Source organism: Dermochelys coriacea, chromosome 9, assembly GCF_009764565.3.
Source record: "Dermochelys coriacea isolate rDerCor1 chromosome 9, rDerCor1.pri.v4, whole genome shotgun sequence".
In the NCBI taxonomy this organism is placed as follows: domain Eukaryota; kingdom Metazoa; phylum Chordata; order Testudines; family Dermochelyidae; genus Dermochelys; species Dermochelys coriacea.
Genome location: NC_050076.1, coordinates 40,130,463 through 40,154,623, shown reverse-complemented (window position 1 = coordinate 40,154,623; position 24,161 = coordinate 40,130,463). Strand labels below are relative to the sequence as shown.

The 24,161-nt window shown below is 41.5% G+C and overlaps 1 protein-coding gene across 2 annotated transcripts in view; it reads left to right on the top strand.

Annotated features, from left to right (window-relative positions):
* PXYLP1 (2-phosphoxylose phosphatase 1) overlaps nucleotides 1–24,161 on the top strand; it is a 105,348-nt gene that overhangs the window by 14,061 nt on the left and 67,126 nt on the right. For both annotated transcript variants that reach the window (XM_038416683.2, XM_038416684.2), the window contains one exon: nucleotides 20,173–20,304. In XM_038416683.2, coding sequence (XP_038272611.1) covers nucleotides 20,226–20,304 — 79 coding nt within the window. In that variant the 5' untranslated portion in view covers nucleotides 20,173–20,225. The remainder of the gene's footprint in view (nucleotides 1–20,172; nucleotides 20,305–24,161) is intronic.

Sequence of the window (24,161 nt, the reverse complement as noted above, 5' to 3'; positions counted from 1 at the left end):
GTAATATATTGGGGTGGTTTAATGTACAATGCAATCTGTGGTCCAGCATCTTCTTTTCCATTGTAAAATGTATTAAACTTGAACTCATATAAGTCTTAATAGCAACTTCTCCATTTACAGAAATTTTACAGCAGTAGTTTGTAAGTGGTTTTCTGCTGCAGTGATCTAGTTTCTCAGTCTTCATTTTGGAAACGTAAAAATATGCAGAATCTTTTGAGGTTTTTTTTTAAAGGATATTCATTCGTACAGGTTTGTGACTGGCTTAGCATAAAATGAATACTCCCAATAGGCTGAAACGTAAATTTAACAGCATATTCGGGGTAGGCAGAGGAGTATGAAGAGAGTAGCAAAAAGTACTTGGCTTCTTTTAAGTTAGTGCTAGTGAAGCTGTCAGGGTTCCTTACACACTCTGAACTCTAGGGTACAGATGTGGGGACCCGCATGAAAGACCCCCTAAGCTTATTCTTACCAGCTTACGTTAAAAACTTCTCCAAGGTACAAACTTTGCGTTGTCCTTGAACAGTATGCTGCCACCACAAAGCATTTTAAACAAAGAACAAGGAAAGAGACTGCTTGGAGACATCTTCCACCAAAATATTCCCCCAAGCCCTATACACCCCCTTTCATGGGGAGGCTTGAATAATATCCTAACCAATTTGTTACAAAATCATCAAAGACCCAAACCCTTGGATCCTGGAACAATGGAAGAATCAGTCAGGTTCTTAAAAGAAGGATTTTATTTAAAAAAAAAAAAAAAGAGGTAAAAATCATCTCTGTAAAATCTGGATAGAAAATACTTTACAGGGTATTCAGATTCAAAACACACAGGATCCTCCTCTGGGCAAAACCTTAAAGTTACAGAAAACAGAAATAAACCTCCCTCTTAACACAGGGAAAATTCGCATAAAACAAAAGATAAACTAATCCGCCTTGTCTGGCTTACCTATACTGGTTGCAAAATTGGAGATGATGGATTTCTGTTTGGCTTCTCTGTCCCGAGAGATATCAACCACGTAAACAAAGAGCACAAAACAAAAGTCTTCCTTCCCCCAAGATTTGAAAGTATCTTGTCCCCTTATTGGTCATTTGGGTCAGGTGTCAGCCAGGTTAGCTGAGCTTCTTAACCCTTCACAGGTAACAGGATGTTGCCTCTAGCCAGGAGGGATTTTATAGCACTGTATACAGAAAGGTGGTTACCCTTCCCTTTATATTTATGACAGAAACTCACCTGGATACAGCATTTCCTTGTACTTAATGCACTGGTGGTAGATTTTTTGCTATTTTCTTCTTTACTTTGTTGAATGCAAGGAGTGTGGATAATGGTTTAATTTTTTTCATCTGTAATAGAGGATTGCAACAAGTGGCAAGATACTGTATAATTTTTTCCTTAACAGATGTTAAAGAAATAATAGTATGTCTTTGGAAATTCAAAGTTTACAGCAAATATATTGTTTAATTTTGTCATATGGTATGACGACAGACACGTAATGCAAGAAACTTTTCTGAAAAAATTCCCCTATAGATAGGTCTGTAGTGATACTAAAGTCTTCCTTTTGTTTAGTAAAGGTGTACTGGTAAGTAACTTAAAATGATATTACTTATTTATCATATTGGCTAAGCTTTTTGTTTGTTTTTTTAACTAGTGGGACTATAACAAATGTTAATTTTTTAAACTTGAGTGTCCAAAATTAGGAAATCTGAAATGGCTTAGAGATATTACATCTGTAGATCATTTTTTTTGAAGCTATGGTTCTTCTGAAAACTGCTGAAAAATGTCATGAAATAGTATCCATTAGTGTATGAAGAGCCAAATTTTACTGTTACTTTGGTGTAAATTGAGATTAAGTCCATTGAAACCAAGGGATGAATTTAATTTGATTGGAAACATCAAAATAACTGAAGCTAACTGTAAACAGAGCCACAAAACAAGGTACATATGGAATTACTTTTTACCATGCATCTGTAAACTCTAAATTGAAAAAAGTCACTAAATCTACTGTATCATGCACCGTTGCTCCTGTATTTTTATGCACAAGCTTCTATGCACAGATATAGAAATAAGCATAGCAAGATAACCCAGATACGTCACATTCCATCACCAGTTACTTCTTGGTGATCTTCTATTCTTGATCAGCTGCTGCAAAAATAAAACTGCTTTGATCTGGTTTAATGCTTGTAATCATAACAAAAAACTATAACAAACACAGACTTAGAATAAATGCATAATAACAGTTCTGTTACACAGCAATCTCAAGGCTTCCCCACCATCTTTTCCGCCTGCAGCTGTCCTGCTAAAGAACCATGTAAATGGAAAATACTGTAAAATAAATAAATTTGCACTATAGATGATCTTGATATTGAGATACAAATCCTAGATAGTTGGCTATTTGAAATACAAATTGCATGTAAGCATAAAGACAGAATTCTAAGTTGAAATGGGGAAGAGTGGGGGTTGGTGGCTAAGCAAATATGTGGGTTTTAAAGTACCTAGAGTTACACAGGCTGTGTCTACACGACAGCTGCAATGCTTCAGTGTAGACAGTACAGTGACAGGAGGGGGTTCTCCCATTAACTGCAGACAGTTAATCCACCTTCTCAAGAAGTGGTAGCTATGTCAACAGAATAATTCTTTCATTGACCTAGCATAGTCTATCCTGGGGATTAGATCAGTTTTACCACATCACTCCAGGACGTGAATTTTTCACACCCCTGCACAACATAGCTGGGTAGACCTACCTTTTATTGTAGTCCTGGCCACAGACTCTACAGAAGAGACCAGATTAGAAGGATGGATTTATGTTTTGTAACATAAATGACAGAGATCAAGGACCTTAGATGGGGATAGAATTATCTGGTGCAAATTAGAGACAAAAGAAATCTATTTGATAGGGTTTTATTATAGGCCATCTGATGAGAAGGATCATCAGCATGAGTATAATTGGAAATTCAGAGGCCTCGTGGAAAGGGCAAACAAATTCATAATTGGAGAAATCAGTTATTCAAATCCAGACTTATGGTTGCAGTACTCTATTGGAAGAATTGAGAAGTAGTCCTATGGGTATGGGTGCATGACAATACCTGCCTTCCTTACGTCAATGGTAAAGAACAGAATTATGCAGAAGCAATTTTAGATTTGGTTCTGAATGCCACAGAAGACATGATTGCAGATGTAAATAAAGGAACTAATACGAAGAGTAAATACTTGAACTAGTCTACAGAATACAAGGATTTCAAAGTTGACCTCCACCCTGGCATTTTGTCCAAACGTTTTCCAAGTTTATTATGTTTTATCTAAAATAAAAAGGAGCTAATAAGACGGATGTAACAATAAGTGCAACTCATAATCTCTTCTGCGTGGAATCCTCTTTGTCTTTCTCCCACCCTTTGTTTCCTATCATGGCTAATTTAGACTTTTGTAAGTTCCTCAGTGCAAAGACCTGTTATTTTTTTGTCCTGTCTGACAAACATATTACAGCTCTTTATAAATATAATACCGAAGGAGGTAGAACAATTGCAATAAGGACATTGCCATACTCCTAGAAAGGCAGGGTGAGATCAAGTTGTCTTAACATTATTCCTCTGAAGTGGAGACAATTCTGAAAAAAAAAAAATGAATTAATCTCCTTCCCCTGAGCACTCTATTTGATATTATCTTAGACTAGTAGCAAGGGAAGGCTTTTGGGGAGGTAGTGCAGAGCCTAGAAAATAAAATCATGGTGCAGTCACCACCACTGAGAATGTTTGTGAAACTCTTGTGGCATGACACATATGCAGTAGCTGCAGTAACAGGGGAAAAATGCTCACTCCCATAGGCGGATCTAGATAAGCTACTCTACCTTGTGTCCTGTCCCTATAATTTCCTGTTACTAAAAATTAGTAGATATTAATTTTTCTTTTCAAATGTCTGTCTTTAGGGATCATTGATTATGCTGAAACAGCTGAATTTATTGATGGTCTCTAATGGCTATACTTACCATAAGTAGTAGTGGCTTGTCTGGCCAAAGTAATATTTTACTATTCAAGTGACTAGCTTGGTTTTGTTTTTTGTTGTTTTTGTTTTTTTTTTGTTTAAGTAATGTTTAGACTTGTTTGTAATATGAGAGAGATACATATTCTCGAGGCACTTGAAATTTTTTTTAAATGTTGCTGTTTGAAGCTGCCAGAAGCATATAATGTTAATAGTCCTTACAGAGATGAATTAATGGGTAGAGTACAGGCGAGATGGTCAAATGAATATTGTATGCTATTCCTCATGTAGAGGTGAAGTTTATTACGTGGGTATCACTACCACATGTATAATATGAGTGCAAGAATCCAGATATTTAATGACTATTTCAAGCTATTTCAGTCCCCATAATTTTTTAAAATTATTTTTAACAAGTCTCTAGGGTTGTTTCTTTATAACAAAAAAAAACCCATTACTGAGATACGATGTTTCCTTGTTACTGTACTTTTAATAGTCCATCTTTAGTCTTTATGGTTTTTCCACATCTCTGGTTTGAAGCTTCTTGTGTATCCAATTTTTTATAGGGATGGGAATATTTTCTCAAATCCGCAGTTATGTAAAACTGTTAAGGGGCTGACTTAAGTCAAGGCAATTCCAAAAATGAGGAGATCTGTGGCTACAAAATTAGCCAGACTTCAGTACTGGAAAGCACACTAAGTGTAGCCCAAGGTGGTTATAGCATTGCATCTATTGTTAAGCGTATCAGTCGTGACTGTCATCTTTGATGTGCAGTTCTGCATCACTGTGTTGAGACCAGGCTTATTAAAAGTTTTGTATCCAGTAGGCTTAAGAAAACTAGGATTTGCTTACAAAAGAAATACATGTTTTTTAAAAAAAAAAAAACGGAATGTGACAATCAATGCCAATATATAAAACTTGTTCTTCCCTCATCTACTTTCATACTGCAGCCCTAAAAGATGCAAAGTCCTTTCATTGTGCCCTCATGAGCTATATACCACCATTACTTGGAACAAGATTTTTAACTCTCCTAACTACTCTAGTCTCTGTCAGTTTCCAGAATAGACTCTCTTAGTAGTTCCTAGATTGGTCTGCAGAGCACTTGCTGCTGGTGTGTGAGTATGCTGGTCATATGGAGATTTCTCTTTATTTCCAGATGGAAGAAGGAGAAGAAACGAAGAGTAAATGTAGTTTGACTAACTCCTCCTCCACCACCACCACCCCGCCCAAGAACACTTCTTGCACTGTAGACGGATAGCATTACATAAATATGTTCCTAATATTATTTTACAGTAACTCCTCACTTAAAGTCGTCCTGGTTAATGTTTCATTGTTATGTTGCTGATCCAATTAGAGAACATGCTCTTTTAAACTTGGGCAATGTTCCCTTATAACATTGTTTGCTAGTTGCCTGCTTTATCCACTGCCTGCAAAAAGAACAGCCAATTGGAAATAGCTGGTGGGGGCTTGGAACCAGGGTGGACCGGAAGCCCCCCATCATCTCCCCTAAGTTCCCTGTGTAGCAGCCACCCACCCAGCAGGCTATCAATTGCTGGGCAGTTCAGCTGTCCCTCCCGCTGCTGCCCTGTGCTTCTCCTGTCCTCTGCCTTGGAGCTGCTCCTGGGAGCCTCCTGCTTGCTATGCAAGAAGGAGGGGGGGAAAAGGGGTGCTCATGTCAGGGTGTCCCCCTTCCCCTGCTCCTGCCCCCGCTCCTTTACCCCATCTCCACAGAGCAGGCGTGGACATGACAGGGCTCAGGACGGAGGGAGCTTGCTGGCAGCAGCTACTGTCTCAACTTGCTTATTTACTTAAAAAGGCAGTATACTTAGAGTGGGGTCAGCGTACTTAAAGGTGCAATGCATGTCTCTGTGTCATACAGGGTGTGTGTGTCTGTCTCTTTCTCTGCCATGCTGTCTCCCCTCCCTCCATTCATGCTGCTTTGCAGAGTGTGAGGCTACATTGTTGTTAATGTGTTAACCCTTGAGGGCTCAGCCGAGTGCTAGTTCATCATTTAGCAGTAAAGTATTCCTTGGGAAATATCCCACCCTCTTCCACCCTCTGACTTCACCACCTCAACCAACCTTCGCAATCATCATTGCTCTGTACAGTATTAAATTGTTTGTTTAAAACTTATACTGTGTATATCTATCTATCGTTTTTTGTCTGGTGAAAAAATTTCCCTGGAACCTCCTCCCCTCTTCCCTCCCCCCATTTACATTAATTCTTATGGGGAAATTGGATTCACTTAATATCATTTCACATAAAGTAGCATTTTTCAAGAACATAACTACAACGTTAAGCAAGGAGTTACTGTACCTAAAATACTGCTATAGGAACTGTAGGATGGAATGCGATTGACCACCTAACCATACATTTGCACTGAGACTCTCCTTTTCGTGGTGTGGTCCACACTAGTAAAAAGTTTAACGCCTCAATGGATAATGTACTCTCCATCTGCTAAAGAGGCTACAGTGTTGAAAAGCTGGTCTACTACTTGAAAACTGGATGTTGGTGGTAAGCCAAAGACTTCCGTTAACTTCTGCAGTTAACAAAACGTTGGAACACTTCATCTCAAACCTCAAAATTGATTAATTTAAGCAAATGTGTTTTTTTTTTTTTAAATGCTTATTTATAATGGCTTCTGCATTGGCACTTGGTCTTTCAGATGAGACTTAAAATTGAGGTCTCAAACACTTAGTATGAATCTAATGAAAATTTTTCTTAAGAAAAGTAGAGGTTACTTCTAGTATCTGACCAAATTCCCATATAACTAGTGTCCCCACTGTAATTTTATCTTTCCAGCATAAAATCCAACTACTGCATCATATTGCTAATTCAGGATGTCTTCAAGGTGTTGCTGATATTTCTGACATATATGAATAACCCCTTGTATGTATTTTATGCATGTGACTCACCTACAGGCTGGGCATGGCATAACGGCTCTCTTCCTTTGGTGCCAATTTCTCTGGGCCTGTGGTAGTCTTCCTAGTCTTTTCACTAGGAGGGTGGTGAAGCACTGGAATGCGTTACCTAGGGAGGTGGTGGAATCTCCATCCTTTGAGGTTTTTAAGGTCAGGCTTGACAAAGCCCTGGCTGGGATGATTTAGTTGGGGATTGGTCCTGCTTTGAGCAGGGGGTTCGACTAGATGACCTCCTGAGGTCCCTTTCAACCCTGATATTCTATGATTCCTCTTCCTGAGACATAGCCTTCGGCCAGGTCACTTTTAATCCTACCCCTTCAGAGGTGGGTTGAACTTGGGTTTCCCCAGATCTGGGTTGGCCCACCTTCAGTCATTTGGACCTGCCAGCCCTAGGAGGGCCAGTAGGGAAATCCAGGCATGCCCTCTACTCTGGGTTTGTTCAGATCCTCTTCTGTATCCCTGGATTGCTTCTTAGCAGGCCCTGCAGGCAGACATTTTACATTCGCTTCCTTGGCTGACTTTTGTGCCAAAACAAAGGGGATCCAAACTAGTTGAGGAACAGAAAGAAACAAAAAGGTTCTTCACAATGCCTGTCTGCTCCAAGGAGGCTCTGGCTAGGCTCTAGTCCAAGCTGATCCATCCTTCCAGACAGCTTCAAGGCAGTTTCTAATTAGGCTCTGGTTCCAGCCAAGCCATCCTTCATAGGGCTAGCTCAGGGGTGGCTAACCTGGGCCTGAGAAGGAGCTGGAATTTACCAAAGTACATTGCCAAAGAGCCACAGTAATACATCAGCAGCCCCCCATCAGCTCCTCCCCGCACCTCCCCACCAGCTGTTTCATGGTGTGCAGAAGGCTCGGGGGGAGCGAGTGCATGGCAGGCTCAGAGGAGGGGGTGGGAAGGGGTGGAGTGGGGGCAGGGCCTCTGCAGAGCCAGGGGTTGAGCAGTGATCACCTCTTCTTCCCCCCCCCCCAGCACATTGGAAAGTTGGCGCCTGTAGCTCCAGCCCCAGAGTCAGTGCCTATACAAGGAGCCGCATATTAACTTCTGAAGATCTAGCTCAAGAGGTCTGTTCCCTCTTCGTCGCTCACCATTGAGCTGGGCTTTTCTTCTTTTATTTCTTCCCTCCAGGCTGACATCTACTGCAGGCATAGTGGGCTAAGGCTGATTGCACCTTCAGGCTCTCTTCAACTCCCTGAGGCCCAGTGTTGGGTTGGTACACGCCATGAGTATAGTATCCTCCTTTTTTTTTTTTTTTTTTTTTTTTTTTTTTAAATAAATAAATGGCATGATCCTTCAGGATGATGCTATAGCAGTGACAAGCTCTTCTATGTTTTTATTATTTATCAAAAAGCTTAAGGAAATTATTTAAAAAAAATCAACTTTAAAAAAAGTCCAGTTTCTGGTGTCTGTGCTGCGTGTGTTTTCTTGGACTCTAACTTGCAAGAAAACATACTCCTATTTTGATAAATAACTTGTCTTAGAAAATTAAAAGTTTGACATTTGCCAGCTTTAATGAAGATTCTGAATAAACATGATATTTTTAAAACACATGTTCACTTTGTGTTTTCAGGTATTATGTATTTGGCTTACACCAAGCATTTAGAATGAACTTTTCTCGAGGAAAGCAACTCTCTCTCCCTTCTGTCACCAAATTGTCTGAGTCAAAGGGACTTTAATCCTGTCCAGCTACCAGTGAAAGCTAAGCACTTAAAATTAGTTCCAGAGAAGCTTTAAATGTAAGATTGTGGTAGTCCTGGACTTCCCATTCCTGTCACTTTTGAGGGTGTGAGATTTTGATTCCATGTGAGCTGTGAAAGGTTCCAACTTTCCACATGTTCATATGGAAGATTCTGGGAATAGGATGACCAGGTGTCCAGTTTTGGACCAGAACACCTAGTGGAAAAGCGATCCTGGCGGCTCCGGTCAGTTGACTGTCCGGTTTGCAGTGTTGCGCAGCAGGGCTGGCAGACTGCCTGCTAGCTGATGCGCCGTGCGACTCCCAGGTTGGGAAGCAGCCGGCATGTCCGGCTCCTAGCCTTAGGGGCTGGTGTGCGTGTGTGCGCGTGTGTATGTCTGCATGCTGCCCCCCCCACCTGCTGGCACAACTCCCATTGGCTGGGTCAGGGCAGGGGAGGAACTAGCGTGACTCGCGAGTGCTCAGCAGGCAGCTGTTGAGGGGGCGTGGGGTGCGTGCCTCTCCTGGCACTCTTCTCATGCTCCTCGTGTGGCTAGGCTCGAGCTGCAGCGCATGTCCTGTGGCGAACCGCACTCTGTCGCCCTATTGCTGGCACCCAGGAGTTGGAGGTATGTATTCCTGTCTCCGAGTGCTGGGAATGGGGCTACACCCCCATCCCCTGCACTGAATCTCTCCCTGTCCCAACCCCCCTGCACCCTATCTCCCTCACTGCATCCCTCCCTGTCCCACCCCCTGAATCCCCATCATTGCATCCCATTCCAACCCCCCCCCCGCACCCCGATCCTGCTCATTGCATCCCTCCTCTGTCCCATCCCACCCTACCCCCCACACCTACCCATCCCAGGCCTGTACCCTTACAGCGCTCTCCCACGCATCCTCTCCACCTCCCAGAGCCACCACCCCCGTGTCTCTCACCTCCCACAGCCCTGCACCTCCATACATTGTTGAACTCCATTAGGTCCCTATAGAGCCCTGTGCCCCCCACATCCTCATGCACCTGTAGACTACTGCCTTCTTCTGCATCCCTGTCCACCCGACATACCCCCTCACACCACCTCCTCTCTCCTTTACTGCCCCCTCTCACTCCAACCCTGCTCTTGTCCTTGGCCTCTTTCCTTCCCCATCTTCTCTCCTTCACCTCCGCCCCATCTTTTCCCCTCCAGCCCACCCTCCTCCCTTCCCACCTGGGTGTGTCTGTATAGGCAAGTGTGTGCATGCATGCATTGTATGTGTGTAAGAGACTGTGTGCCTTTGTGTAGGGAGGTGGGTGTATTGCTGCATGTGTATATGTCTGTATGAATAAAATTTGCAGCCTAACTCTTTGACTTTTATTCCTTTTGCTGGCTTGCGCACAAAAAAATTGATGACCTAAAATATGTGTATTAATTTCATAACAAGTCTTTAAAAGAAAACGTAACTCCTAAAAGAAATTATTTCTTAAAAAGTGAATGTTGGTGACTAGTAATTGCAGAAGAACCAGTGTATCATACATTTCTCCCCACCTTTGTCTAGCTACATTATAAACTTTGTTGCAGACTCTCTTTATGTGAATGTCCAGCACCTACCACCCTGGAGCCTTGAGCTTAGTTGGGGTCTCTAGGCACTAAACAACAATTGTAATAATAAATAATGTGGAAGTATGTTAGTACATGCTAGATGTGTACACATGAATACACATGTGTATCTGCATGTAGGTGTGGGAGTCGGTTGCCACAGATTTATTTATATAGGTATCTGGACAGGTGTGCATTTCTGTGGTTGTGCTCTGTGGATTTGTATTTCGGCTTCAGGAGTGGGCCTTTAATGGACCCACTATAGCTGTGATAATGTGTGGTCCTAATTCCACACATAAAATTACAATAACTTGAGTGAACAAAAAAAAGTGGAGCTGGTTAGAAAAAATGTAAAGAGGGGAGAGGGAGAGAATCATGAAAACCTTTGTGAAATTTCATTTAAAAAAAAAACTAACCTTTTTGACTATTTTGCTGCCAGCTCTAGCATCCTGTAACAAATAAAACCTGTAATTAGCATATTATATCTGTCAAAATGTCTGTTTGGGCCTTGCAGCGAAAATGAGCACGTGAGCAAGGGTGGAGGGGAGGGGGGATGGAGTAAACGGGGGCGGGGCCTCGGGAAGGGGTGAGGCAGTGGGTGGGGCAAGGGTGTTTGGTTTTCTGGAATTAGAAAGTTGGCAGCCCTATTAGAGAAGAAATCAATTGAAATTTAATTCCGGGAGCTGCTGTCAGCCCAGATCCTTTTCTCACATTGTGTTTCTTTTAAGATGTCTTCTCCTGCTCTCTTAATGCTCTTCCGACTGTTTTGGCTGAGGCTGGAGCTGCTTGCCTTACCACATTGATGAGATTTCCTTTTCAAAGGACTTGCAGAGGCTTCTGGATACTTTTCAACAAATAGAAACCTTTGAAATAGCTGGAGCTTTAATATTTAGTCAGAATAATGTGCGTTAGGAAAAAAAATAGATCATTTTTTGTAAAACTTTTCTGGATTCCATATAATTGATTTAAAGAGATGAGAGATTGTATTGGTTAGTCTGACAGACTGTTCAGTAGAGCCATGTCAATTTCGAAGCCGCCTGCTTTTCACAAGGGAGGGTAGGATAAGTTGAATGAGGCAAGTGGGTATAATTTTATACAGTGATGGGCAGATTGGCTTACATGAGGAAAATATATGTCTAGGAAGTGGAACAACCTGTTGTGAATGGAGAATTATTTTATTTAAAGTGAACTGCTCAGCATTGTTTAAGAGAACCAGTCAAGAGATATGAGACTGATTGTATAATCTTCTCTGTATGAGGATAAGGACCATTCATAGTTGAGATTAACAATATTAAGGCTAATTGTTTTGTTGCTGCATGATGTTCCTGGGATGTCAGTCAAAGTGCACCTGCAGTATTGCCTGATGTACCAGGAATAGTGTATCCACTTTAAGATGCTGAAGTTCCAGTGGAATATTGAAAGGATGCCAGCTGTGGTTGATATCAGGGAGTGGGGGGGGGGGAGAGGAGGAGGAGGAGGAGGGAGGTGGAGTGGGTGGGAGTTAGCATTTACCTAATTAGGTGCAGCCATGACCAGTCAAAGCTGTCAACATCTTTGGCATCTTCTGAATCATTTTTGCTCAGTGTCACTATGTCTTTCTTTGCTGCCTTACTTGAGCAATGGTGAATCTGGCCATATCCATGTGAATACAACTGTTATTCCCTAACCTCTGTAGAAATGTGTCCCTGGACAAAGTCAAAGGGTAAAAAAAAATGTTTTGGGCTACCCCACCTACCAGCTGCCAACATCACTTATTTTATATACTTCATGAGTCCTCCCCTTACCTTTATTTTGTGTGTAAGGAAAGATGTCTGCTGGTCATCTTTGCTGAGATCTGAACGCACAACAGACTAATGTGTATTAGTAGTTAAAAAGAATACTGCTTAGTAGTCAGTGTGATGGGTTGTCATCCCCGGGGTGCAGTCTGGGAGCCATTGGAACCACTGTGCCCCCTAATGCTTCAGCTGGGTTGGGCTTTCCCACACTGCTTGGCTGGTGTACACAGCCAGCCTCTCCAGGCCCTGTTATCACACAACATAAGAGCAGGTGGCACCACACACCCAGCTCAGTTACCTGAGTGCTCTACCTAAGCCACTTATAGATTTATAACAGAGCACCAGCCAATTCCCCAGCTCCCCAGCCTTGCATCCCTACTAGAGTATAAACCCAGAATTGTACCATCTTGCACTGCACTGGGATTCACCACCCCACTCCCCCCCTTGAGGTGGCAAAAATATGCAATAGCTTTTGTTTACCAAGCTGAGATTTTCCCAGACATTTCATTCAGAAAACACTGGTTAAGGTAAAACATAAAATAAGTTTAACTACAGAAAGATAGATTTTAAGTGATTATAAGTCATATTAAACAGATCAAAGCAGATTACATAGTAAATAAACAAAACCGCAAACTAAGCCTAATACACTAAATAGGATTTGTATCAGCAGTATCTCACCCTGTCTGATGATACAAGCAGGCTTACAGATTCTTGAGGCACAAGCTGCATCTGCCTTGTAGTTTGGGTCCCCCTCCCCTGTTCCAAGTCCTTTGTCTTCCAGATGTTCTTTCAGGTGTTGAGTTGTGGGGGAGTGAAGACCAGTCATGATGTTACTCTCCACCTTGTATAGTATCTCCCTGTGGTAGGAACCCTTTGTTTCAAGCTAAGTTTCCAGCCCAGTTTGTGGAAGAATACAGGTACCAAAATAGAGTTCAGTGTCATGTGGTCTGGTCACATGCCTTTGCATGCCTTGCTGAGTCATAGCAGCCATTATCCATAGGCTGTCTGAAGTGTTCATAGGAAGGCTAGCTCTTCCATGGTCCATTGTCAGTGCTGGTGGTCATCAGCAAAAACAGTTTAGCTTCTTCATTGTTGTACCTGAAAGACTAGTTGTGGGTGTTACCCAGAGTAAGCACATTTGAAATACAGGTGCATAGTCAATATTCACAACTTCAGATACAAAAATTATACATGCACACAAATAGGATAACCATATTCAGCAAATCATTACTTTTCCTAGATACCTCACATGACACATTTTGTACAAGATGCACCATAACTATGTCATAATCATATAATAGTGATACTACTATGATGAATATGGGGTGCATTGTCACAGTCAGCTCCCTTCTTATAATTAGACATCTTTTTTAGGACCTTAAACTGGAATTATTTTGGGCTTTGGTGCTACCCAAAGATGTCCTGATGAATGTAGATAACACTAATGTGGTCTACCTAGCCAAAAAGAAGTGGGGAATCAGAGATTTCTTATTGTAGGTATTTTACTAAGTGAAGAAGCATTTTTCCTCCCTCGCTCACCCAAATAGAATCACGTAAGCTACTATATAACTTTCTGAATTTGGTCCTGTTTGTGAGGCATTAATAAGATATCTGCGCTCTGTTATATAGAGAGACGCTTACTGTGTGCAATTTTATATATTTGCTTTCAAAGATCTTTACTCAGTGTTCTTTCCTTTCTTTAAAATAGACTCTTCAAAAGTAAAGTACTTCTAACAATTCAAGTCTGAATATGGAAACTGAAAATAGAACAAAAATTTTCATAATCACATCTTCTACTATCACTTTCTGTTCAGTTACTTTCAAAACAAGGCTTTCTTGCATGCAGGAAAAAAATCCTTACTATGCAATGAAAGGATACAAGACAGATCAAAAGCAATTGAAAGCTCTCAAATAGAGAGAACTGTCAGTAGTGGATATGGGACTAGTCAATGAGCTGCCTAAATTCTTCAATAACGTCCGCAAATTAATCCATGAATGTCACCCTGCACCAGCCTATATATAAAATATATATATATAATTTTTTTTTTTTTGTTTCCAGGCGGTCTCTCCTCAATTTCCAGACTGGTCTTGCTACCGCAGAGCCTGATAGCACAGTATGATGGTTGTTTCTTTGTTGTCTTTGGCAATCATTCAGTTATAGACTTTGAAGCTTTCTTCCTTACAACTGTGACTGTTTCCCTTCTCCATTTCGTAATGACCACTGTCGCTCGCTTGTATCTTAGCAGTTTGTGTCATTTTGATGTGATATTGCTGGATCTGGCATACGAGATAAGTATAGTAATTGTTTGGAAGCAGACTTTGAAGAATAGTATTGATTATTATGGGTACATGCTATTTTAATCAAGTAAATTCATTCAGCTGTCATAGTGATTCAGTGAGATAATGTGCTTGCACTCTAAGTAAGATGGTAGGTTTACGTCCTAGATGGATGCAGCTAATTTAGAGGTAATGTTATTAGTCAAGTGGCACAGATGTACAGAAGGGTAATGATTATTTTGGAAGGGTTGGACAAGTGTAATTTCTCAAGAACTTTTAAAGTCCTTATATATTTTCAGTGCATTGTGTGAAATACTAATAAAAACCACCTTTCTTACATAAACCTGAGAAGACCTTGCAGTGATTTCCAAGCATTCACAAATTCAGTCATACAACGTTTCTGTCAAGTAGGTATCCACTTCTGCTGTTGAGGAAACTGATGCAGAAAGAAGCCATGACTAGTCCAAGAACCCAGAAGAAGTCTGGTAGAGGCAGGAATGGATTCCAGGTCTCCTGACTCCCTCTCTCCTGTCTGTTAACAGTACCATTTTTTCAGCCTTGAGTGAATATGCGAGAAGTTGCACAACTTAAGTTAGTACATACTGACATCTTTGTGCTTGAGTAGGTGACAGTGGGGATACTTTAAACTAGATCAGTAATCTTCTGCCTTTGTGATTTGTTAGAATAAATATTGAATACAATTTAAGAAGGAGGTAAATAAAAAATATCATATAGTAAGGACATATACTGTATTAGGAGTCTGAATAGCTTTTCTGTTAATTATTGAGTACATTTGGTTATAGGAGGTATTACATTATTTGTTTTTAAATTCTAGGTTGATTTTGTATGTCTTATGATTAATAATATCTGAATGAAGTTTGTGGTTCAGCAGAATTTCTTTATCCAGACTGGCATTATGTCTTGAGCTGAATATCTATATCATCAGTTAGGTGCAATAAATGCTGTGATTTATACCAATTTATTAACCTGCTGATAGAATGCCAGTGCTGAGAATGCTGAATGTGGACTGCATTTCTAGCAGTACAGTATTTATTCATCTTTTAGAACAAGAGTGTCAAAGCCTTGAGGATCACGAGCCAACAAGTATAGCCAATGTTATGTCAATTGTTGGTGATAAAATTGGCCTTCGGGTACTGAGAGCTTTCAGGTGGAGACAGTGAGGCTAGGACATGACCTGCACTCTGAACCACCCATCAAGTAAATAGATAAAGATCAATATACTGCAAATGTCATCCAAACAGCAGCTGCTCTGTAATACTGTGAGCTTTAATTCTGTAGTATCTCTAATTCTGTAACTGTGTATTTCTAAGGCTTGGTCTACAGCACGGAGTTAGGTTCACATAAGGCAGCTTACGTCGACCTCCGTCTGTAAGTATGTACATTACAATGTTGCTCCCGCTAATGTAAGTCTCCCACTACATCGACCTAATAACTCCACCTCGGCAAAAGGAGTAGTGGTTAGATAAATGTAGTTAGGTTGACACAGTGTCTGTGTAGATCAGTGGTGGGCAACCCATGGCCTGTCGGGTAATTTTGCTGATGGGCCCCAAAACAGCGTTTACATTGACTGTCCACAGGCACGGCCGCCTGCAGCTCCCAGTGGCTGAGGTTCGCCATTCCTGGCCAATGGGAGCTGGGGGAAGTGGCGCCCAGCATGTTCTTGCAGCCTGCACCACTTCCCGCAGCTCCCATTGGCCAGGAATGGCAAACCGCGGCCCCTGGGAGTTGCAGGCGGCCATGCCTGTGGACGGTCAATGTAAACACGGTCTTGCGGCCCGCCAGCAGATTATCCTGACGGGCTACAGGTTGCCCACCACTGATGTAGACATTGCATTACCAACATTGCCTGTTGGCTGTCAGCCCTGTGCAGGGCTCACAGCTGTTGCCTCCCCACCCTGGGACTGACAGCCCGAGCTGTCAGCCCCACATGAGGCTCACAGCTGGAGCCCCCCTTTCCCCAGGGCCAACAGCTCTGGCTGTTGACCCCATGGTGGAGGGGCTCCAGCTGTCAGTGCCCCACGCAGTAAAGTCTGTGGAAGTGCTCTTGGTGAGGATGCGTATGACAGACAGGGGCATAGAGTGGACATGAAGCACTGCAGGAATTACTCTGGTGGCTGTACGTCGACTTAACTTAGGTCAACTTAATTTTGTGATGTAGACAAGGCCTAACACCAAAAGCACATTGACTGTGTGTTCTCCTCCTCATCTTTTTGTGATCACATGGAGGGGTTTTGGTTTCTGGGGGGAGTTTAGTTTCCTGCCCTTTGTTTACACTTTCTAACCTCCCTCTTTTTATGTACTACTCAATTAGCATATACTTCTCAAAGTTGCCAGTTGAATGTCCAGCCAGTATAACCCACATCTATTCTTACTGATTGTATTTGCTTCTACTTAATGTTTGCAGTCTTAGTGCTGTTTTTCTCTTGAATACCACACCTATCGATATTTTAAACCTGTTGTTTCATTTCACAGATGTTGTATATGTGCATCTGATCCCATGATATTTGATATCAAGTGAGAGCAGATAACGAATTTTATTGCCAGACCATTTATTGAACACAATTACTCTACAGGAACTGTAACAAATCAATCATAACATAATGATTATAATTTGTTAGCATGCCAAAACATGTATACTTAAAAAAAAACAACAACAACTTTTTTTCTTATTTACAATTTCTGAACTACTTAGTCTAAACATTAAATCTTAATTGCAAGAAGAGTGCAAGTTTAAGCTAATTAAACATCTTACATTAGCTGGGATATTTATGAAAGGCATCTGTTCTCCCTACTTTCTCTAAGCTTCTGTCTCTCCACTTTTTGTGGCATATTGCATTATATACCAACATTATTCACTAATGATATTGGGGTGAGGGAAATTGGTATTAATTCTTGAGATTTTTCTTCCTCATATACCTTTTCTTCCCCTGTATGTTTAATTTTGCTTTTCCTGTAGCTTTCCTTCTGTCCTTCCATCTGTTTAATTTTAACTGCTTCTTTCTCTCCTGGTGGTTTATAATCATCTATCCGTATGTCTCACTTTTTTCTCCTTCACAGCTCAGTTTAGCATCAGTCAGTGGGCTGGCACACCTCTCGTTAAGAGATTACACTAGTTACAGTGAGAGCTATTATTCTGGAAAGTTAAAAGGGCCCTTTTAAACTACAGGCCTTCCTCCCCATTTATACTGTCTCGTTTTTGCCATGCAGTTTTTACTGTGTTCCCATGCCAACTGTGGCACTGGTGGCATTTTGGAAAAGTATAACATGCATCGGTTTCTAGTTTCTCAGAACCCTCAGTTCTTTATAGTCTCTTGGAAATTAGTATAACAAAATGGAAAGCCAGTTCTCCCAATACAGTCAGTATTCTCTGAGACAGAGATAAAGTCTTGCAAAGACTTGTACCTCCTTGCTTTATGTGCCGAGAAATCTGATTAATTATTACCACAAAAGCACAGGTCCCCATTACAATACTTAAAACTCATAATAATCAAAATTACATGAGGCTGCTTAAAACTAGTGTAAGATTAAAAGTTTAGAGGTGGTTAATTCATCCCCACAGTCTAATTATATCATGTTAACAAATACCCCATCCAGTTCCTATCCTGTCCTATTCTCAAGGGAAATTGTAAGCTTTTCAGTGTGTCTAAAAGTTTAACAAATCAAGGCTCGGGGGTCTAAGTGGGGAAGAGCATTTCCAAGCTGGTAACCCCTGCCACCAGTCCATCCCCTTTCTGCACATTCACTGACTACTGCTGCAGGAATAATGATTTGAGGGAAGAGGTGGTCGCTCCAGAAAGGTGGCCCATTTAGGATTTTAAAGGTCAATACCAGTACTTTGAATTCCATCTAGAAGGCCCCAGGTAAATAGTGCAGATTTCTTGTGCATCAGTATGCACCCCAGTGTAAGTTCTAATTAATAAATGGGCTCCTCCATTCCGGACTAGACATCTACTTTTTCATTCTCTTGACTTACCTCCTCATAAATATATGCTCCATCGTGCTGTGTGCTAGCCACATTGAGTAACTGTGTAATCTTCTTGATGTTGCCCTTGTGTTTCTTTCCTTTTGCCCGTTTGATTAGTTAAGTTGCCTTTAACACTGTTTGACACCCAAGAAACAACCCAGAGGGCTACAGTGGTGCTGCTTTGAAAATGATTCACAAAGATTAAAAGGCCCACCAGGACAGAACCAGTGCTGCCTTGATATAGATGATCATCTTTGTCTCATACATTCATCACAACTCTTAGGGAATGCTGCATACAGGTCCCTAAATTTTGCTCTGGCTTAGCAGATCAAGACAGGAACCAGTAGAAAGAATTTACTAATATGGTTAATTCACTGCTTTGTGACATCGAAGAGTGGTTTTTCAAGGATTTTCTCCTTAATCTGTGAAAATAATAATCTGACAATTTTGAGATTGGGAACCCCCATGGACTGGAAACAATCAAAAGGACTAAGGTCAGAATTCCAGCAAGGAGGTAAGCAAAGCAGTCTCTTCTTCTCCAAAACAGGGATGTACCAAGAGTGGCATTTTCCATACAAACATCAGGGTACTGGGATAAGAGAAAACATTGGTGAAAAGAAGTCCTTTTCTGTCAACATATTGTGCTGCTGTAAACAGACCTCAAATCAAAGGAGATGGGGAATTGCAAAATACTTCTTTCAAGACCAACGAAATTCCTGCATCTTGCAGTCAACACAAGAAAAAGTCAATTGTCATAACTAGAATTTCTGTTTTACGCACAGCTCTACTCGTAACGCCTCCTCTGAATCTTTATTCTCTAACCTAAGATTCCTATAATTTATTTAACAATAGTGCTGCCCCCTAGAGGGAGTAATTCTTAACCTGTCTCTTTAACAGTTCAGATACAGAGTATATGATGGTTAGAACATTCCTGGCAAGGTAAATAAGGGTTGCTTTTAGGAGTCCTTAGGCAAGTATGTTGCTTTTCTGACCTGTATTTTTCAGGAAGGTAGGGAGAGACTGCTTTTAATTAAAGGAATTTTAGAGTTGTTAAGATTAGGAACTAGCCCTCAAAATAGCAGAGCGCTACACAGGGCCGTCCTTACCAATATGCAAAGTATGCAGCTGCGTAAGACACCAGGAAATTTTGGGGCACCAAATTGCCCCAGTTTCCTTGGTCCCGTACACAGCTGCGTGCTGTGCTCCAGCGGCCAGCCCGATCCCCCGACCGGCTGAGCCACCCAGGAAAGCTGACCCTGCCCTTGCTCTGCCTCTTCCCCGTGGCTCCTGCCCCTGCTCCTCACCCCACCTCTTCCCACCCTTGCTCCACCCCTTACCCTGAGCAATGTCCCGGGGAACTGCAACAGGGGTCGGGGTGCCCTGCACTCATGGGCGGCAGGAAATGGAGCGACTCACCCCTAGCCCGCTCCGCACCGCTGATGAGTGGTGGGGGGCGGTCTCCCCTTGCCCCACAAGTCCCAAGCCTGGGAGCCAGAGGAGCAAAGCAGAGCGGGTTGGGGCCAGGTCACTCCACTTTCCACTGTCCCGTGTGTGTGGGGTGCATTCACCAGGCGTAAGGAAGTGGAGTGACCCAGCCCCAAACATCTCCGCTCCACCGGCTTGTGCTGGGGGGAGGTTTCCCCCCGGTCCCCAAGCCAGGCCCCCTGCAGAGTCCTAGGGCCACCAACCCTCTCCGGGGGCACTGCATAGGGCACCAAAATATCTAGGGATGGCCCTGGCACTACAAGATAATTGTTGGAGACTGGAGAGAAAAAAATTACTTTGTTGCAAAATTTGCTTAGTTTGATACACTGGCCTGAGAGGCAAGAAAGAGACTTGAAGTCTTTGTATCTTGATCAAGGTTCTGCATCTCTGAAACTTGCATACAAGAAATAACTTCATGTCTCTCTTGTACTCCTGCCAAAATTATACTTGGATTTATTTCAGGGTAGCTGTAAGCTTCTACTTGTTTAAATATACGCTTGTCTGTTTTGTTCACAGGAAGTGTTCATGTATGGAGATGAAACCATGAAGAGAAAACAGAACGACTAATAATGCTTTTCCGAAATCGTTTTCTGATCTTGCTGGCTTTGGCAGCCTTATTAGCCTTTTTGAGCCTCAGCCTCCAATTCTGTAAGTAAAACCTCCTTTTGTTTTGCCTACAATATGCCCATAGCGTAACCAAATGTTAGGTTTTTTTCCTTTAAAAAAAGCCTTGTGTCCTTTGTTAAGCATTTTTTATATATAAATGTACATTTTTTTTCTTGTCTTTTAAATTTCCTTTTAGAAGGTAAAATAATTTAAGACTAAAAATAGTGAAATGGTACATTGCGCACCCTATTATGAAATCAGGACAATTTGACAAAAGATCAAGTTATACAAAGCTGATGTAGGCAAAAACATTGATTTATTTTATATTGGAGCAAGCAAGATGAAATCCAGTGTATTGCTCTGACAGTACTGAGCGCTGAGACTCTTCCCTTCTTTCATCTTATCTGCACAAGGAAATTTAACTGAGTTTTAACAAAAACTTCTGACAATTGAGTTAGCTGACACAATGCTGACCACAAGCGACTGGCTGATGTAGAAAAAGGTAAATTCATGTTCTGTCAGCTAGTCATGGGTAGTTCCAGTAAGGCTTACCCAAAACTAGTAGATGCAGTGCTAAGCCCGACTTGTCCTTGTCTCCAGGCAGCACTGTGTCAGCTAACTTAAAAATCAGCTTTACAAATGAAATTTCCTAGTGAAGGTGAGGCCTATGCACAAACCTAATCTTTCTACTATTACAAACAAAAATAAATACGTGTTGACTGAAGGTAAGGAGAAAAGTATAGACAGAATTTAGGGAAATGTCTTCTACACTTGATGATGTGTGTAGTTTAGTTAGGAAATACTTGAGCTCTTCAGCCCTTGTATTTAATTTTATCAAATTTTCTTGTAATTCTTTGTTTCTTTCACATCCATGGAGTAAAATGTGCTCTGTTTAGCAGCCAAAATAACACCTATAAAGGAGTATAGAAGAACCTCAGAGTTGCAACCACCTCAGGAATAGAGGTTGTTCATAACTCTGAAATGTTCATAACGCTGAACAAAACGTTATGGCTGTTCTTTCAAAAGTTTACTACTGAACATTGATTTAATACAGCTTTGAAACTTTACTATGTAAAAGAAAAATGCTGCTTTTAATCATCTTAATTTAAATGAAATGCGCACAGAAACTGTTTCCTTATCTTGTCAAATCTTTTTTTAAACTTTCTCTTGATTTTTTTTTAGTGGTTTATGTTTAACACAGTACTGTACAGTATTTGCCTTTTTTTTTTTTTTTTGGTCTCTGCAGCTGTCTGAGTACTTCCAGTTCCAAATGATGTGTGTGTGGTTGACTGGTCAGTTCATAACTCTGAGGCTCTACTGTACTTTGCATTTAAAATGTATCATCCAAAACTATATCTTGAATAATATTAAACTGGTTTTTCAAGCACAGGGTTTTCACATTGCATTTTTGCATTAACTACTCTTCTGCAAAATGTAATCCAAAAACCTATGGCTCAAAAAAAAGAAAATCCTCTTAGAGAATTTGCCCTTCTTGGGTAGGATGCGAGCCAGGCACACTGTAGGCTGCTGCATGCCATGCCTTATGGCTATACGTGCCTCTGCCTTAATTTTCTGTGTGGGAGGTGATAGTCCTAGAGAGAGGCCAGTTAAAATGTGAGACAGAAAAATATTACCTCAAATGTAAAAATGAGTGTGATACCAAAAATAGATACCCCATAAAGAAGAATCCTTACTCGGAGAGGATGTGTGTAGATGAGTGAGAATCCTGTGAAATGTGTTCAAAAAGGCAGGTAAGTAATTTTTGCTTCTTTAAAGAAACCATTTTCGCATGACACCTGGAGAGTAAGAAGACAGAAGGATATTTCAAAAGGAAAGTAGGCTGCAGCAATCAAGGGTAGCACTGACAGTGGAATAAAATTGGAGTTTTTATATAAAGAGGACTAAAAGACCATCCAGCAGGAACCAAATGGACTAAAACTCAATCAGGTAATCTGCCAATAAACAAGTAACAGCTTCAATTAGCTGAAAGGTTTAGCCAAAATTAAAAGAAATAACATTTCCGAAACAAACTGGATTTTTTTTGGAGATGGGAGAGGTGAGCTCCCTTTATCATGGAAATATTCTGGAGTACAGAGAGGTTGAATCAAAACAAGAATTCTTAGTAAGCTTGTGGAAGTGGCAACCTTGCCTTTGATGAAGTTGGCCTTTTAGCTTCAGGCCAGCCAGATAACAAGAGGAAATGCAACTGGAAGTCTATTTAAACATGATCCTCATGGAAAGAGCAGTGCCTAACAAATCAGTGTCAAACAGAAAGTTGGGTGGAGTTCCTAAGATCTTTTGTCAGCTCCAGATTCTGCTTCAAGGACCTGTTCACACTGAGTGTGTCAAGAAAGGCCTGGCTTGGATGAGCATGCAGCTTGGAAAAAATGTTGGCAGGATGTTGTTCTCCTTAAGGTGGAACTCCAAGAAAAGTTTGGAGAGGAATCTTAAATGAGTCTGTAGTACCAATTTATCTTTTTCAAATTTGATATACAATCAGTCAGGTACTAAAGTCTGAGGGCATGTCTACACTAGAAACTTAAGTTGACCTATGTTAGGTCAACTTATAACCACCGCAGTGATTACTGCAGTGGTTCATGTACACACTGCCCTCCTTCTGTGGGTAGTGCGGTAGAAGCACTCGGAGTGCTTCCACCAACTTAAGAGGGGCAATGTGTGGGGCTGAGAACCTGGGTACCCCCATAGGCGCAGGGCTGCACTCCCTCATCCTCTGGCTCTCGGCTCCCTGCTGCTGAGAGCCTGGCTGTCCCCGCGGGCTCTCAGCGGGGAGCTCTGTGCCTGGAGTCTAGGCAGCTCCCGGGCTCCCATTAGGGAGCTGGTAGCCTCCAGGCAGCAGCCAGGCTCTAGTTAGAGCTCCCCCACACCTACCCTGCAGTGAGGGACTGGCTTTCTTGTCAATTTCGTGGCTCAAGAATGGTGCCTTGAAATTGACAAGAATGACACCAACAACTCTGTGTAAATAACCAGTGTCTACACAGACGCTCTGTCGCCCTAACTACATAGACATAAGCTCTGTGCCTCTTGTGGAGGTGGAGTTATGTCGTTGTAGTAGAGCATTTACATCGGCAGGAGCAAAGCTGTAGTGTGTACACTGACATAATTAGGTCGACATAAGCTGACCTTACGTCGACCTAACTTCATAGAGTAGACCAAGCCTGAGGCCCACTCACTCAGCAAGCAAGTCACTATCACCAGGAAAATGATCTCCCATATAAGAAACTTAAGTTCACAGGAATCAAATGTTTTGAAAGGAATGTTTATCATACCCAGTATTCCATTACACACAGCAGAAGACTTCATAATGGGGAGTGAGGATTCAAAAGTGCCAAGCCCCATGAGCCATAAATTACCGTGGACTAGGTAAATCAGTGTATCAGGAAGATGGATTTTTTTTCAGTCATTCTAGTTAGTGTATGTATCCATCTTATCTTTTATTACACACTGAAGTCTCTTTGAAATATTACTTACATGCTTCATAATAGCTTGACACAGCTCCGTACAGTTGTCCACTATGTAGTCCTGGGATGCTGCTTCATTTTCTTTGTTGTTATAGCTTTTCTTAATTTTTTTTTTCATTGCACCCAAATTATTTGTTATGTTCAAATCACATTACTGCGATTATGGCATGAAATACTTAAGTTTGTGTCGTTCAGCGCCTTCCCCCTCTACCCCCCCGAAGACTTCTGTTCATTTTGATGCTTGTTTTGGTCATGTTGCAATAAATCCTCTTTCAGGCTTCCTCCCTCAAAAATTCATCAGTTATTCTAATATTATTTCATACAGTACAGTGTCTATTATGATGTCAGTGAAACATAGCTCACCGTCACCTTTAGAAGAGAGATGTTCCTCACAGTATGCTTGGTTCCCACTTTTACACA